We start from the raw sequence: 15351 nt of genomic DNA, 5'->3' as shown, positions 1-15351 counted from the left end.
AGGGAGCTTTGCTTCTTCCCCTTCCACTCGGCGGCAATCTCTGGGCTGTGCCTGAACAGGATCCTATCTGTTTACTTTGACATCGAAATTACAGCAGTTTAGTTAATCTCATCTGCGCTTTGTTCGCCTCCCCTATGGGCCCCGCTGGCCGCCCGCAGATCGAAATGCAGCTCCTGTTACTGCGCAGTGAATAATTCATTGGATGCCATCAGGACGCCCACCCCGGCCCAGCGCAGGTGGGAGACGGCTGATGTTAAGCCGGGGATCGAGGTTCGCTCAGCTCGGGGGAAGGTTTGGGGTGGAGAGGAGGTGTGAGAATCTGCAACAAGTCCTTTGCTCCAATGTCTGGTGAGGTTCCATACAGCCACTGTTGATGCAAACCAAGGGTGCGAGACGCTTTGAGTCCTGAAGCTGCAGGGATGTGCGTGGCTGCGTCCCACGTCTCGGCTTCAGCGCCCACTTCTGTGGCTGTGCTATGGGGCGGATGCATTCAACAGCACCTTTCTAACCCAGCGCGATGGTACCCAGCCTGCAAGTCCGGGAGCTCTGCTTGGCTCTCATCCCGACACGAGACGGCACAGCCGATATCTCTGTGCTCAGGGACACAAAGCCTGCAGAGAAGGGCCGGGGCTGTGCTCTCATCCCTCACATGAGCCCCCGCTTTGCCTCACCCCGTCTGCCCCGAGCTGCTGGAAGCGGTGGGAAAACCCAGGTCTGATGAGTAATGCCGCAGTTATCTCTTTCTTCCATCGATACGGTGTGTCCTCACACATGCCAGAACCGGGCAAGAGCTTTTGTTTGGGCTGCTGTGGGAGATCATCGCATTCTTTTAATATCTCAAAACAAAGAGTTACCACAGGGGCAAAGAGAAAAAGACCACACGGGGAGGTGCTGCCGGCCGTACAGTGAATTTGTATTGGGACAGCCTGCAGACATTCCGTTCCCCCCACGGATCCCTGCTCGCTGCATGCAGGACTGAGCACCGTTCTGTGGCTGTGCCTCCCTGGGCTCTCCTCTCTCTGATTCTGCCCTCAGTACGCGGTTGTGGGTGGGTTTTTACTCTGAGAGAGAGCCGTCTCTGTCGTGGTTCTGTGTGCGCGGCTGTGGCCGTCCATGCATCCCTCCCCGGTAGCTCTGCATCTCTCCTCCCGTTGCACCCTTTGCTGCGCACCCTCCCCCCACCCTGACCCCCCACCTCTCCGTTTGGGTGCAACCATCACCCCACATCCCCTTCTGCACACCTTCGGCACACCGCTGCCACGCGGGACCCCACTTTTCTCCCTTCTCACCCCACCCATCTGTCTCCTTTACACCGCTGACGCGCGCATCCCCCAATTATCACCACGGCCGCACCCGTCTCCACGCCCCCCCTCCACCCCCTTAATCCCAGCGGTTCCGGGGGTCCCCCTGCACCTGCCCGGCCCCGCGGCCCCCCCAACCCCGCACCGGCAGCCGGGCGGGGCGGACTGCACGGCGGCCAATGGGAAGGGGGAGGCGCGGCCGTCGGGGCCGCCGCATTTAGGAGCGGAGCGGAGCGGGCGGCGGAGGCGGCGGAGCCGGGAAGGAGCGCGGTATGGAGCGGGCGGCGGTGGGGTTCGGGGGCACCTCGCTGGTCGAGGGGTTCATCAAATCGCCGCGGCCGCTGATGAAGAAGCAGGCGGTGAAACGGCACCACCACAAACACAACCTCAAGCATCGCTACGAGTTCCTGGAAACGCTGGGGAAGGGGACGTATGGGAAGGTGAAGAAAGCACGGGAGCGTTCCGGCAAGCTGGTAAGGGCTGGTCCTGCTCTCTCCCGTTGTTATTTCGGCGCATCCTTGCTACTCCGGTGCGGCGGTACCGACTCCGGCTCTGTCCCGCCGGTATAACCGGGACCGCAGCGGTGCTACGGAGCCTCCGGTGCGGGGGGAGTGCGGCCCGAGAGCGGTAGGGGCGGGGGGCTGCGGTGCCCCTCTCCCACTTGACCCAGTCGGGCTTCCTGGGGTGAGAGGGGTTTGCGGGTATCCGATGTGGAAGAGCAAACATCGCGCTCCTGTCTCAAGGATCGTTCCCTTCCTCTCGCCCTGGTGTTGAGTTGGTTTTACATGTTGACTCTCGGTGGCGTGCAAGCAAAGCTGAGCCCCTCAGAGCCCTGAGTGTCTGCTTGAAGTTCTGACTCACCGAATCGCTGTCTCGGCCCCTTTGGAAGAAAGTGGCTCTGTGTAATGCAGAGCTCAGCTCCGAGCATAGACCTGATGTGATTCGGGCAGCTCAGCCCCAGGCACCCCGTGGTACACAAGCAGCAAGGCTCTGAGCACCAGAGGGGTGTAAAATTGGCTTGCTAGCATGCCCCTGGAGCGTGTCAATGAAAACAACTGCAAACTGGAGAGGTTTTCCTCTCCAGCAGCTCTTCATTAAGTCAGATCTGCCCTTTCCATTCCCCTGTCTGATGCTGCTGCATAATCAGGGCCTTGCAATGCAGCTCCCACCCACGAGCCTGGGAGGATCCCATCCCTGGGGTGGGTGAGGAGCATTGGCTTTCCCTTTCTGCACCAAGCAAAGCTTGTGCAAGGGATCTTCGAGCCACCCGAAAAGGTTCCTACCTGTGGAAGCCCCTTAGGACAGAGACTTGTTTGTCTGGTAGCATAAGTCCATTGTAATGCAAATCAAATCCACACACCAATGGCTCTTCCATAAGTGCCAAAGATAGTCAAAGGCTGGACTAACTCGTAGTGCAGCGAGCCGGCCCTGTGGGAACAGGAGGCTTAACCACAAATCTCTCCTCTTCCCACAAATTCTTTCTTGCACCACTCAGCATTTCCGGACCTGTTTAATCTTTAGGCTTATCCCGAGCTGGGATATTTGTTCTTTCTCTAAGTGGCTTTCACTTCCCAAAGGCTGAGGTGTGAGCAGGCACTGCTGCTCCTGGGTTACCCCCTCCTGGGCTGTGCAGATCCCACATTACAGCAGCACTGGAGCTGCTCCGTGCACAGCTTTGGCCTCCGGCTAATCAAACTGCACAGACAACGCACTGAGTATTGAACCATCTTTCTTAGCTGCGTGGCTGTCTTCCCTTTCTTTCCCTATTTGCCCTATCCCCCCCCCCATGCCTTTCATTTGGAAGGCTCATGCTGTGGTGGTGCAGAGCATCCTGCACCTGCTGCCAGGGCAGCATTTGGCCCTTTCCCTCCCATCCCACACTTCTTCCAGCCTGCTTCCCCAGCCCAGGGCAACCAGGAGCTGGAGGAGGGGGCCCTTATAGGGTCAGGAATGGATCTGTGGGTTTGTGCAGCACCGGGGGAAGGCAGCACCTGGAGTGTTCCAAAGCAGCAGAGCCTCCTTTGATCTCCACTAAGGGGCGAACCCCGGTCCCATCCGGAGTGTGCTGTAATCCATATTTCATGGAGCGTGAAACGCTGCACTTGCAATCTGGAGCAACTTCTGAAGTGCTGCCTGGGGTTGTAGCTTAATGCATCTTTCAGCACCTGCTGAAAATACCTGTTCTGCCCCCCAAAAAACTGTTTAATTAAAAGCCTTTTTGACTTGGAAAGTACTCTGGGGTTCTTAGGGCTCCGGCAGTGGGGCTGTTTCCTGCAGGAGCTTTTTTTTTCATGTAGCACTGATGGAGCAGAGGGTGTTGGTTGTGTTACTGTGTCCTTGGAGCTGCCATCCCCACCGCTGGGATGCCTTCTTCTCTCTAAAGGGTACACCTTGAAGTGAGGGAGGGGATATTCTGGGACAAAACAGCTGCTCAGTACTGCTGGGGAAGGGTGAGAAGCCCGAGGGCTGATGGGTGGTCACTGCTTCTAGTGGTGGGTTTGGGCTCTGGTGAGACCCAAGCAGTGGCTTCTCCTTTGCTGTGTGCTGTCCGTTAGGATAGCCCTGGGGCTCTCTAAGCACTAAAGCTCCTGATGGAGGTCACTAAGTGTGGGTGTTCCCTGCTCAGGGCATGCACAGCCAGGGGCATCCCACAAAGCATCCCACCCTGCGGCTGCTTTGTCTTTTCTTAGCAGCAGGTCTTGCTTTGAGACCAGGCTCAGCACGAGCATCTCAGTCTGCAACACACTGCGTGCACCCCAAAGCGCAGTGCTGAGGTTTAGTGGGGCAGCAGGGACATGGGAAGCAGGAGCAGGGGATTCGCTGCATAAAGGCTTTGCCTGCATTGCATGAGGGTCACATAGTCAGCAGCTGGAGCGAAAACTGTTAAACTTTAACCTGCTAACCCAGAGCGAAGGCTCTGGCAAGGAATACCTGGGTTTCGAGAAGCTATGAAGTGCCTTCAGTATTGCTTTCAGTATTGCTTTGCACAACGCCCTGTGCCTGGGTTATTGAACTCCCGTGGCCGGAGTCTGCTTGGCTGCTGCAGAGTCAGCCTTACAGCGTGAAGACAACACTGTGGCAGCTGAGATCTCACTGTTACAGCACCTGGGTGGCTTCTGGGGCTGCGAGGGGCTCTGCTCAGCTCGGCTGTTGTGTGTCAGCCTGGGTCTGACACACAACAGTGTGGGGTTTCTGACTCCCCCTAAGCCAGGGGGACCGATGTCAGAGGCCCTGAACACCACCTGGAGAAGGGGCCCTGTGCAGCTGGGCCTGTTGATTCCCTACAGCCCCCTCCTTGTTGCCATGAGACCCAGAGTGGGGGTCCCTCGGTGGGATTAACTCTGTTCCGCATTCTTGTCCGGCACAAAAAAAGAGGTTCTGCTGGATTCAGTTGTAAATTCAACCCTAGGAGCGCATTGTTTCTCCTCAGCCCCTTTGAAAAAGGATTAGAAGGCGTCTATTCTCCAGCACTCACTCTTCTTTCTCCTCCCCTTTCAATTTCCTCATAGAAGAGAACTTGTAAAGCCAATGGAAGCCGCAGCGCAGCTCACGTCATCAGCTGAGTTCTGTGCTCTCTGCCTCTGCTCCCTCACACCAAACTTTCCCTTCCCTCTCCATAATCAGCTCCTTGAAATAAGTACTTGAGAGGAGAACAAAACCTGTTCTTTCGTTTCCGTGACCCCAAGAAGGCGTTATCTCTGCAGCCATGTGCAGGTTGCATTCCTCTGGCTGCAGCCCAGCCTAGCTGGGACTCGGCTCCTGTAAGAGCTGCAGGCACAGGGAGTGATGCTGAGCCCCTTCCCAAGGGCTGTTGCTCCTTGCCCTGCTGTGGGGTGATGGGTGACCACTGTGTGTCCTCCCCCACAGGTGGCCATCAAGTCCATCCGCAAGGACAGAATCAAAGATGAGCAGGACCTTATCCATATCCGGAGGGAGATAGAGATCATGTCGTCCCTCAACCACCCCCACATCATCGCTGTCCATGAAGGTGAGCCCCCTCCTCACTGCCCCTTTTCCTTTCGGCCACTTTCCCTGTTTTACCCCATAGGAGCTCACTGTGGGGAATCCATGGCAGGGGGAACCAGCAAGCTTCAAAGCAATGGGACTCTGTGCAGCCTGAGGCGGGAGCAGGACTTGCTCCTGCCATCCTTTCCCTTCCCCGGGGCATAGGAAAACCAAACCACAGCTTCAGCAAGAGCTCCTGCTGCTGGTTTCTGCTGTATGGCCAGGACTGGGCTCTGCTCCCACGCTGTCAGGGCAGTGCGGATGGCAGCCGAAGGGCAAGTCCTCAGGATCAGATCTGGGCTGCTCCAGTTGGAAGCTTGCTCCTCGCTCCCTCGGTGACAAACCAGCGTGGCTGTGCCCTTCCTGCTGCCTGGGGTTTGTTGCTGTGCGCCAGGTGTGTGCGTGTCGTTGCCACCACTGTGGCCTACGTGAGGTATCCAAAGTCCTTTTGTCCTCCAAACAAAAGCACGCTGGCTGCTGGTTTATAGAAGGTGTTTGCAAGGGCTGAGTCACGCTGCTCGCTGGAATTCAAAAAACTACTGGGGCAGCTTTCTGCAAATAGGAGAAAAGCACTCCAGCTGTGGAGCACAGTGGGAGCAATGGGAACGCACCAAGCCGGGCTGTGTCCATACCTCCAACCTCCTCCCTCGGAGCTGGGGTTTGTGAAGCATGGCAGGTCCATGTCTCAGCCTCCTCCTGGAGGATCAGAGCACATCTCTGGCCAAAAAAAATACCCCAGCTGTCCCCATCTGACCTCCGGGTCACAAACCCAGCACCTCCCATCCTGCAAAGCACGCAGGCAGGCATGCCATGTGTTGGGTTCAGCCAGAACCTCCTCTCGTTGAAGGGCGCGCGCAGACATCCTCAGCTCTGAGCATCCCTCCTAATGCCCCCGTGGCTTCCCCATGTTCCCATCCAGTGTTTGAGAACAGCAGCAAGATCGTCATCGTGATGGAGTACGCCAGCAAAGGAGACCTGTATGACTACATCAGTGAGAGGCAGCGGCTGTCGGAGCAGGAGGCTCGCCACTTCTTCCGGCAGGTCGTGTCGGCCGTCTACTACTGCCATAAGGTGAATGGGGCTCCGTGGGCTCAGCTCCTATGGGGGCACAGCTGGTGGTGATGCTCAGCCTGGGCTGGGAGCTGTGGGATGCTCAGGGCTGTCGGGTTTTCTTGGGAATCGGGGTTAATCCCGCTCCTTATCGGAAGGGTGCGGTGCCTTCGGGCCTCTGCGGGGGAAGTGCCCCAACAGCTTTTAGGAAAGCACTGCCTGGCTGCTGTGGTGTCAGGCTGACTAACCCTGCCCTGTCCCACCCGTGTCGGGGGAGACGCCCAGGGTTGGCTGTGAAGGTGGTGGCTGAGCTCCGGGTCAGCACCTCTTCCATTTGGCTGTGGGATGGGCTCTGTCTGCTGGGTGGGCACTGGGGGTCTCCCTCCCTATGGATGCTGTAAGGTCATGCCTTGTGCCGGGTACTGTGGCAGGAATGGGGGCTCGCAGGCAACTCCTGACCCCAGTGCAGACTGGGACATGGCTTAGCAAATCCAGCCAAGCACAGAGCTGTGCTCACCCTGGGGATGGGTACCGGCTGCTTCTGTGGGCACAGGGCTGGGGTGGATGCAAGAGCCCGACGTGGCATGGGGTGCTGAGAGCAGCACCCAACTCAGGACGTGGTTTACAGCCCATCCTGGTGCAAGCACCTGGAGTTATTTGCTGCTATCTCTTTGCTGTCACTGATGTGAACGCCCATGCTGTCGCCACTGTGCCGGCACCGTGAACGGCAGTGACCTCCCTGTGCTGCCTTTCCCTTCCTCAAACATCCTGTGAGCTCAACCCCCCCCTCTCCTCCCATCTTGCAGAATGGGATCGTTCACAGGGACCTGAAGCTGGAGAACATCCTTCTCGATGCCAATGGGAACATCAAGGTGAGGGGCTGTTGGCCCATGGCCGTATATTGGGGTACACTCAACAAAGAGCTCAGGGATGCTGGTGCATGGGGGAGGCTGTGATGCCCTATTCACCCCAGGGCACGTGGTCCTTATGGCTCTGGGAAGGCCCTGGAATGAGAGAGCAAGGCTGAGAGATGGGGACCATAGGGCTGCCCCTGTGGTCTGCAGCTGAAAGGGAGAGGCTGCAGAGGCAGAGCGTCAGAGTTAAAGCCATCAGTGATTATCTCTCTGCTGATAAGAGGGCAAAGTCTGAAGCAGACTTCAAAACAAGACACACTGCGGAAGAAGTGGTTTCCCAGCAAAAGTCTCAATTGCCATAAGCACGGGGCAGCCAGGTGATGCTTCACCCCATGGCACTGCCTCTCTCCTGGGTCAGAGTGGATGGAGATAAAGGGATGGGGCTTTATCTGTGCAGTGGGTGATGGTGTCATTGGGACTGTGCCTTCTGCTCCCTTATGGTGGCTGTCCTGAGCATAATGAGTGCCCATGTGCTGGTGGAGCTGACAGGGCACTTATCAGCCTGGTGGCTGTAGGTGAGCCGGAGGAGAGCCCTGTGGTGCTGCTCTGGTCACAGCTGGACACAGACCCACAGCTCCACAGCTTCAGGTGGCGGTGCTGCTCCACCTGCAGACAGCAGCCTTGCTGCTTGCTAAGAGCTGTGCACTTGGAGGTGCTCAAGGCCAGGTTGGATGGGGCCGTGGGCTGCCTATTGCAGTAGCTGGTAATCCTGCCCACAGGAGGAGGTTTGCAGCTCCATGACCTTCAAGGACCCTTCCAACCTAAGCCGTTCTGTGATGGTTCTGTGATTCTCTCCAGATTGCAGACTTTGGCCTGTCCAACGTTTACCAGCAGGACAAGTTCCTGCAGACATACTGCGGTAGCCCCCTCTACGCATCACCTGAAATCATCAACGGACGGCCCTACAAAGGCCCAGAGGTACGTGGTGCCCTGTGGGGTGGTCTCACTGCCTCTCAGCTTGGACTTGGGGCAGCTCTGAGTGTTCTCCCCATATGGGAGCAGGGATGGCAGAGCCCCCTTTGGGGTAGCAGTCCCCTGAGGCAGAGCGCTGTGATAACTGGGTGTTGTGGTTGGATGGAGGCAGCTGGGGGTGGTGCTGCCCCATGCCATGTCCTGGGGTGGTGGCCTGGTCCTGCTGCCCTCACCCCAAGGTCCCCATCCTTCCTGCAGGTGGACAGCTGGTCCCTCGGTGTCCTCCTCTACATCCTGATCCATGGCACGATGCCCTTTGATGGCCATGACTACAAGACCCTGGTCAAACAGATCACCAGTGGGGACTACCGGGAGCCCACGAAGCTGTCAGGTAGGGGCAGACCCACCACCCCTTTCATTTCACCCTCTCCCCCCAGCTCATGCTCTCCTGGTGCCTGACCTTCCTCTCTCCCCCAGATGCCTGTGGACTGATCAGGTGGATGCTGATGGTGAACCCGGAGCGCCGTGCCACCATTGAGGACATCGCCACACACTGGTGGGTCAACTGGGGCTACCGTGTGCCCGTCGGTGAGCAGGAGCTGCTGCGGGAGAGCAGTGAATCCCCGTTGGCCACGGTGGCCGAGTGGCTGCGGCGCTCCTCCCGACCACTCTTTGAGAACGGCTCCAAAGTGAGGTGCTTCTTGAAGCAGCACATCCCTGGTGTGGCCCTGGAGAGGCAGCGCTCCCTTAAGAAGTCCAAGAAGGAGAACGATGTCTCCCATGCACTGCAGGAGGGGGCTGCGGCTCCGGAGAACCCCTCCAAGTCCATCCTCAAGCGGCCCAAAGGCATCCTGAAGAAGAGGAATTCCTGCGAGCAGAAGGTGCCCATCCCTCCGCCAACGGCTCCTGGGGGAGAGGCGAAGAGCGAGGATGGGGATGTGACTGCTGTGGGGCTGAGCCCAGTGCTACCCTCTGCGGTGCTGGGGGGCAGCGAGGGCAGCGGTGTGGTCTCTGTGGCTGTGCCCAAGAAGGGAATCCTAAAGAAGCCCCCGAAGAGGGAATCGGGGTATTACTCATCCCTGGAATGCTGTGAATCCGGAGACGTCCTGGATGCAGGGAGCTTGGACTTGGAGGGCAACGTGTTTGCTGACAGCCCCACCGCTGAGCGGGGCTCCCCTGTCCTCCCCAGCAGCCGGAAGGGCATCCTGAAGCACAGCAGCAAATACACCAGCGGTGCTGAGCCCCACAGCCCCCCCAGGCAGAGCTTTGGATGCTTTGATGAGGTGTCCCTGCCCAAAGCCCCCCTCGCCCCCCGCCCTCGCCCACCCAGCGCTGTGAGCGAGGACAGCATCCTCTCCACCGAATCCTTTGAGCAGCTCGACCTCCCTCCACGCGTCCCCCCGGGCAGAAGTGGGGCTATGCGGGGCTGTGTCTCTGCTGACAGCCTCCTGCTCTTGGAGGAGGAGGAGGAGGTGGATGAAGGGCGCAGGCTGCGCCGCTGGACAGTGACGCACTGCCCCACAGCATTGGGGGAGAGCCGCTTCTCCCTGGAGAGCTGTGACAACGTCACCGAGGTGCACCGGCGCGCCGTGGCCATCAGCATGAAGCTGAGCTGAGGGCACCCTATGGCTGTAGGGATGGGGTCCCTGAGCCTGGGATGGTCCCTGCTGTGGGGAGGTGGGGCACACCCCCCTGCCTTGGGGCTCCCTTGTGTCCGGGAGGGGGCTGCCCTGTGTACCCCCCCTATTTATTTTGCCACCTCCAGGAGGAGGTTGGATGCACACAGGGATAAGGGTTGTGGGGTGGGGAGGGGGGTGCCCTGAGGGCACACCTCAGAGAGGAGGGGGTGCTAAAAGGACCAAAGCCCTAAACTGCCCCAGTACCCCCCCACTCATGCTAAGTGCTCTCTGTGGCACCACACTGTCCCTCCCTACTGCCCTCTGCGCAGATGGGCTCATCTCATGGGAGGGATGAAATGGGGTGGGGGGGGGGGTGGGGGTGGGATTTCTTTTTCTTTGCACTGTCTTTTTGGCTGCACGTGAGAACGGATGGGGCAGGTAATATACCTCAAACAACTGGAGATGTAGCAAGGGGCGGGCAGGAGGCTGTCCTGGCTGTAGAGTGGGGTTTGCTGGCAACGGGGGTGCAGCCCCATCCTTCTGCTGCTCTGAGAAACCCAACTGGAATGAAGCACCAACTGGAAGAGCGCATGCACTGTGATGGCGATGAGCTGAGGCTGCAGGAAACCCGGAGCTGCCCCACGCCGCGGTCTGAAAACGCTCTCTGATGCTCATTTTTCATGGTGAAAGGAGAGAAAAAAAGAAGAAAAAAAAGTGCCTTCTGTAAGGCGCTGCTTCTTTATTTATTGCCTCGTGTCCGAGTTAATGTAAAACTTCATCAGCACTGGATTTGCCCGGCTCAGTATCAGCCCCCCCCCCCCTCCTCCGTGGGTGTCTGTGGGGTGGTTGTGCTGCAGCCCCATTGCGCTGCTGTGTGGGCAATGGCTCTGTTCCTTCCTACAGTGTGGTCCAGAGAGAAACCATTAAATTAAATACAGAAGGCGTTCTGTGGGGTGTTTTCCTGGTTGTTCTTCCACCGCAGTGTTCTGGGGGATGATCCAGGCCGGGGTGTGCTGTCCCCAATGGGGTCCTGTGGCTCTGGTGGTGATGCTGGGGCTGTATGTGGCTATGGGGTTTGCTCCAGGATGGCTGAGTGTGGGTTGGCTGTGGATGTGCGTGTCCTGTGGGGTGTAATGCGTCGTGCAACGTGTGCTCAGCCTTCATTTGCAGGCTCTCCGATCGGCCCACCCCATTCCCCAGCCACGGGGACCCCAAAGCGTGCATCCTGCGGGGATTCTCCACCCAGGAGAACGCAGCTCCCAGCTTTTGCTTTCCCAACGCCGCTGCAGAGCGTGTCCAGGTCTGTGAGCTGTGTGCAGGTGATGGCAGCAGGAGCTGTGCTCCCGGGTACCTCCCGTGGAGCAAAACCCCACTGGAGATGCACAGCACCGCTCTGCTGCCCCCGCGGTTGCCCCCCTCTCCATCCCACTCCCCTCAGCTTTCCTTTGTCTGCTCCTCCCGCTGCGGCATTGAAACTGCTTTTGTTGCTCTCTAAAGCACGGTAACGATTTCCCGTTTCCACTCGAGTAAATCGGAGACATTTCAGGTCCCCGTCGCGGGAGAGGGCCGACGCTGTGGGGCACGGAGCGCTCTGCCCCACGCTGTGCATTCCCTGCGTGCTTTGGCCCCGTGCGGTGATACCTACGGCTGCTGTGCGGCTGTGCGGGGCAAAGACCCAACCCGGCCAGCACCCCCAGCACAGGCAGGGCAGCAGTGGGGGCAGGCGCTGCTTTCAGCCCCACAGTGCACTCCCAGCTTTAGGGCTCACCCGGAGTGAGTTGGGTGTGGGGTGTGGGAACCTTCGGGTCAACGCTTGGCTACTGCATGGAGGGAGGGATAGGGGGGGGGGGTCACCCACATCTGGGGCTGATCCAGGAGCCGCAGCCCCATGGGACATCACCGAGAATCCATAGGTGCGTCCTAAAAGAGGGGAGGAGAAGGGTGTTCGGTGCTGGGGAGCCGACAGCGGGACGGAGCCCAGCCCAGCACCGCTCCCCGCACGGCGCACTGACTCAACCCCCGGCCCCATCGTGCCCGGGCTTGTGCAGGGAGCCCGGATGCGCTGAGCCCATATTTGGGGCTGGAGGGGACGCGGTGTGGGAGGAGGACGCGCACCCTTCGGGGGCAGCAGTGCAGCGCTGGGGCTGCGGGAGCAGCGGGGTTGCTCAGCCATCGCTTTCCCAATCGCCTATCTGCTGTCATCGCCGGTTGTGACAGAGCCACAGAGCTCATCTCGCTCATCGAAATCTGCTGTTATTTCGTTTTCTCCCCGTGTTTTCTGCTCCAGATATCCCGTGTCCGTCTGACGCACCACGGGCCGGGGGCCAGCGCTATTTCTGAGGCATCAACTCAAGTGCCAGCGCAATTAACACAACAAAGTTGTGACGTTTTGCATGCGATGCTTTCAAAGCGGTGCTTTTTTTTTTTTCCCCCTTCCTTTCTTAATGTTACCTGTTTGATTGCTGGATTTCTTTGAAGATCAGAAGGGGAGAAATCCCCACATGAAAGCCTTCCCGTTCTCAGCCTGGAGTGGCCAAAAAGAAAAGAAGGGAGACAGCAGCATCCGGAAATGTTGCTCCCACTCCACAGGAGAGCGAGGAATAGAACCATGGAGCCATGGAGTCATTAAGGCTGGGAAAGACCTCTGAGATCCCCAAGTCCAACCCCAACCCATCCCACCGTGTCCCCATAGGTCGCATCTCCACGGCTGTTGAGCGCCTCCAGGGATGGTGGTTGTTGGCCCCACCACCCCCTGCCCCACACCTGGAGGGTCGTGTGGGGCTGTTGGGACCAAAGTGCGGCAGCCGGCACTGAGGATTGGTGAACTTCACCCCATTGGCCTCAGCCCATCCAGCCAGCCAGTCCGGATCCCTCTGTGGTGCTTTCCTACCCCCAGGCAGACCAGCACTTCCCCCACCCCGGTGACATCGGGATGGTTGAGCAGCTCTGCAACGCTCCCTTAACGCACCAGCGAGGCCGATGGCAGTGGGAAGGGTGCAGAGGGGGAAGGGTGGGAGCAAAGGCATTGGCATTGCCCACGCGGTTGCCACACAGCAACAAAACCCCTCAAAGCCTCGTGCAAAGCAGGTGGGGAGCTGGCAGCGCTCCTGCAGAGCTGCGGGGCCGTCACAGCCCGTGCTGTCTCCCTGCCAGCTGCAGCCCTGCCCGCCTGCCCCGGCCGGCTGAGCCACCTGCTTGGGGCACAGGTTGGGCTCCTTGCATAGGGGTGAGGCACGAGGCAGGAGCCCGTTTTTCTGGTGGCGTTGGGGCTCACGCACGAGGCAGAGCAGCGCTGCAGGAGGTTCCCACCTGGGGATGCAAATCAAACGTGGCAACGATGTCCCAACCCCATGCAAATACCGGGAGCAGGAATGGGGCCTCCTGGCAGCGCCGTGGTGAGCGTTCCCTTTTTGCACCTGGAGGAGTTGCAGCCGCACAGTTACTTGGCTGCCTGCAATGCAGTGCAGTGGGGCGGGGGTTGCAGAGCTGCATGGCTTCCACGGGCATTGGTTCCCCCAGTTTGGGACCCGCAGCTTCAGCCCTTGCAAAACCACATCTGGGTGCTCCTGTGCATTCACAGGCAACCAGATCCGTCGTGTGGACCTCCTCCTACCTCCGTCCGACCTGCAGGTCCCAGCAGCCCCTGGGGGATCTGCACCATCAGTTATTTCCTAATCTTATCTAAGCTGTCTCTTGCTTCCCTCCCCTCCCCCCCGACCCCGTGTGCCTTTCCCTCCCACCCCCCCCTCCCTCTGCTGTACTTTGTACCCTCTGACAGCACCGCTTCCCCCCCCTCCAGCCCTTCTCTTTGATCCTAGGAAGAAGCAATTGATCCTCCTTATCTTTATTGTGGTAGAGACATTCCCAGCGCTGCCCTTAATTAAATTCCTCTTCATTTTCATCCCTCAGCATTCCCTTTCTCCCAGCCCCAGACACGTATTTATTTTCAAATGTGCAATTACATTATTAGATTGGCCATGAGCAGAAGAGGAGCTGTGCGCAGTGGGGCTGTGCTCCATCCACCCCGTCCCCGTAGGGCTCAATGGGGAGGCAGACCCATTGCTTTCCTTCTGCTCTCCACCCCTGGGCTGGGCTACTGGGTTCTATGAGCTCTGAGATCCGTTGGCAGTGTTGACATACCCCACGGCCATGCATATGGCCAATGCATGCTGATGTGAATGTGGGGCAGGCTGAGCCCCGGTCTCCAGATGTGGGCAGCAGTACCGGGAGTGAGAAACCTTCAGCCCATTGGGGTTGTGCTCATCCCTTGGATGGAACAGAACCAACAGAGGATGCATTGCAGAAGCCTGGAAGTCAGTTCCCATCAACCACACAGTGCACTGGGATGGCCCCAACTGCTGCTCCTGGCAGAGCTGCAGGAGCCCACAGGGAGGTTTTGGGTTTACAGGCTGCAGCTTTAACTACGGTGACTCAGAGGAAATGGGGCTTTGCTGAGTGTTTTTGGCTGCCTCCCCTCTGCTGCCCCATTTCCCCCCACCACTGCCCCTCATCCCCCATAACACATCCCCGTAGCATGGGACAGCCACTGCAAGGCTCTGGAGGTGCTTCAAATAGAAATGGTGGGTGGTGGGAAGGGAATGTGGGCTCAGCAATGAGCCCCCAGCAGCCCCTGAGAGAGAACCAAGGGAGGCTGCAGGAGGGGGGGGGGGGGGGGGGGGGGGTCAGAGATGTCACCAGCGCCAGGCAGGGGAGGGGGGCAGGAAAGGGACAAGGGCAGCAGGACGGGGTCATAGGCTCCTGGTGGTGCCCATAGTGGTGGCACATCAGCAGATACAATGCCGTTGTCACTGACCCACACTGCTGCCAGCAGGTGAGAGCCCAGCACCCTGCAGCCGCCGGCCATGGCTCCTCTCCATGCTGCCCCAAGCCTTTCCGCTCGGAAATTTTTCCTCCAGACTCTTTGACCTCGGGGGTAGCGAGTATTTTTCATGTAGATCAGCCGAAATTCCCCTGGAGACAGCGCAGGAATGCAAAGCATGTTATCCTTGGTACCAGCTCTTTCTTTTTACAGCCTAAGCTTGGCCAAGCCGGCATGAAGGGGGGAGGGGATGTCTGGGGTCCCATTGGCTTTCCCATTGCTGGGGCCAGACACCCCCCCCTCCTCAGGAGGAAGGCTGCTGAGCCAGGAGAGCTGAGCACAGGGACTGTGTTGGGCTCTGCAGCAGGACCCGTGGCCATGACCCCCACGATGGGATTGGTGGTGGCATCTGCACCAGTGCCCCACGAGCAGGAGGAGGGCATTGCCAGCAGGCACGGCCCCGTGGGTGCTCCGCAGGTCCAAGCATCCAGAGCTCCTCCTCTCCTTGGGGCAAGGAGGCACCCGGAGCAATATGACACAGTGGGGACTTTTGGGACCAGCAAAGACATTATTTTATTGTCCACGACTCGTGCAGCTGGGAACCTGGCGGCAGAACGTGAGATAAATCACCATCATCCATCTCCATTGAGTGCAATTACCCCCTTCGATACCAAACCAATGTATGAATGTACGACGATTACTTCTCCCCCTGCTGATAGGCAATCCCACAC

General features: G+C 58.8%; 1 protein-coding gene across 1 annotated transcript; it reads left to right on the top strand.

The window, feature by feature from the left end:
- Positions 1-1546: 1546 nt before the first annotated feature.
- On the top strand, positions 1547-10748 carry NUAK2 (NUAK family kinase 2). The gene is made up of 7 exons (XM_417962.8): positions 1547-1774; positions 5169-5289; positions 6226-6377; positions 7163-7228; positions 8069-8188; positions 8441-8573; positions 8660-10748. Exons 1-7 carry the CDS (start codon positions 1574-1576, stop codon positions 9796-9798), a joined length of 1932 nt encoding a protein of 643 aa, XP_417962.4. The 5' UTR covers positions 1547-1573; the 3' UTR covers positions 9799-10748.
- The last annotated feature ends 4603 nt before the right edge of the window (positions 10749-15351 follow it).

The sequence above is a fragment of the Gallus gallus genome, chromosome 26, assembly GCF_016699485.2.
Source record: "Gallus gallus isolate bGalGal1 chromosome 26, bGalGal1.mat.broiler.GRCg7b, whole genome shotgun sequence".
NCBI classification, from domain to species: Eukaryota; Metazoa; Chordata; class Aves; order Galliformes; family Phasianidae; genus Gallus; species Gallus gallus.
Note: the sequence above shows the minus strand (reverse complement) of the source record. Positions and strands in the feature narration are given on the sequence as shown.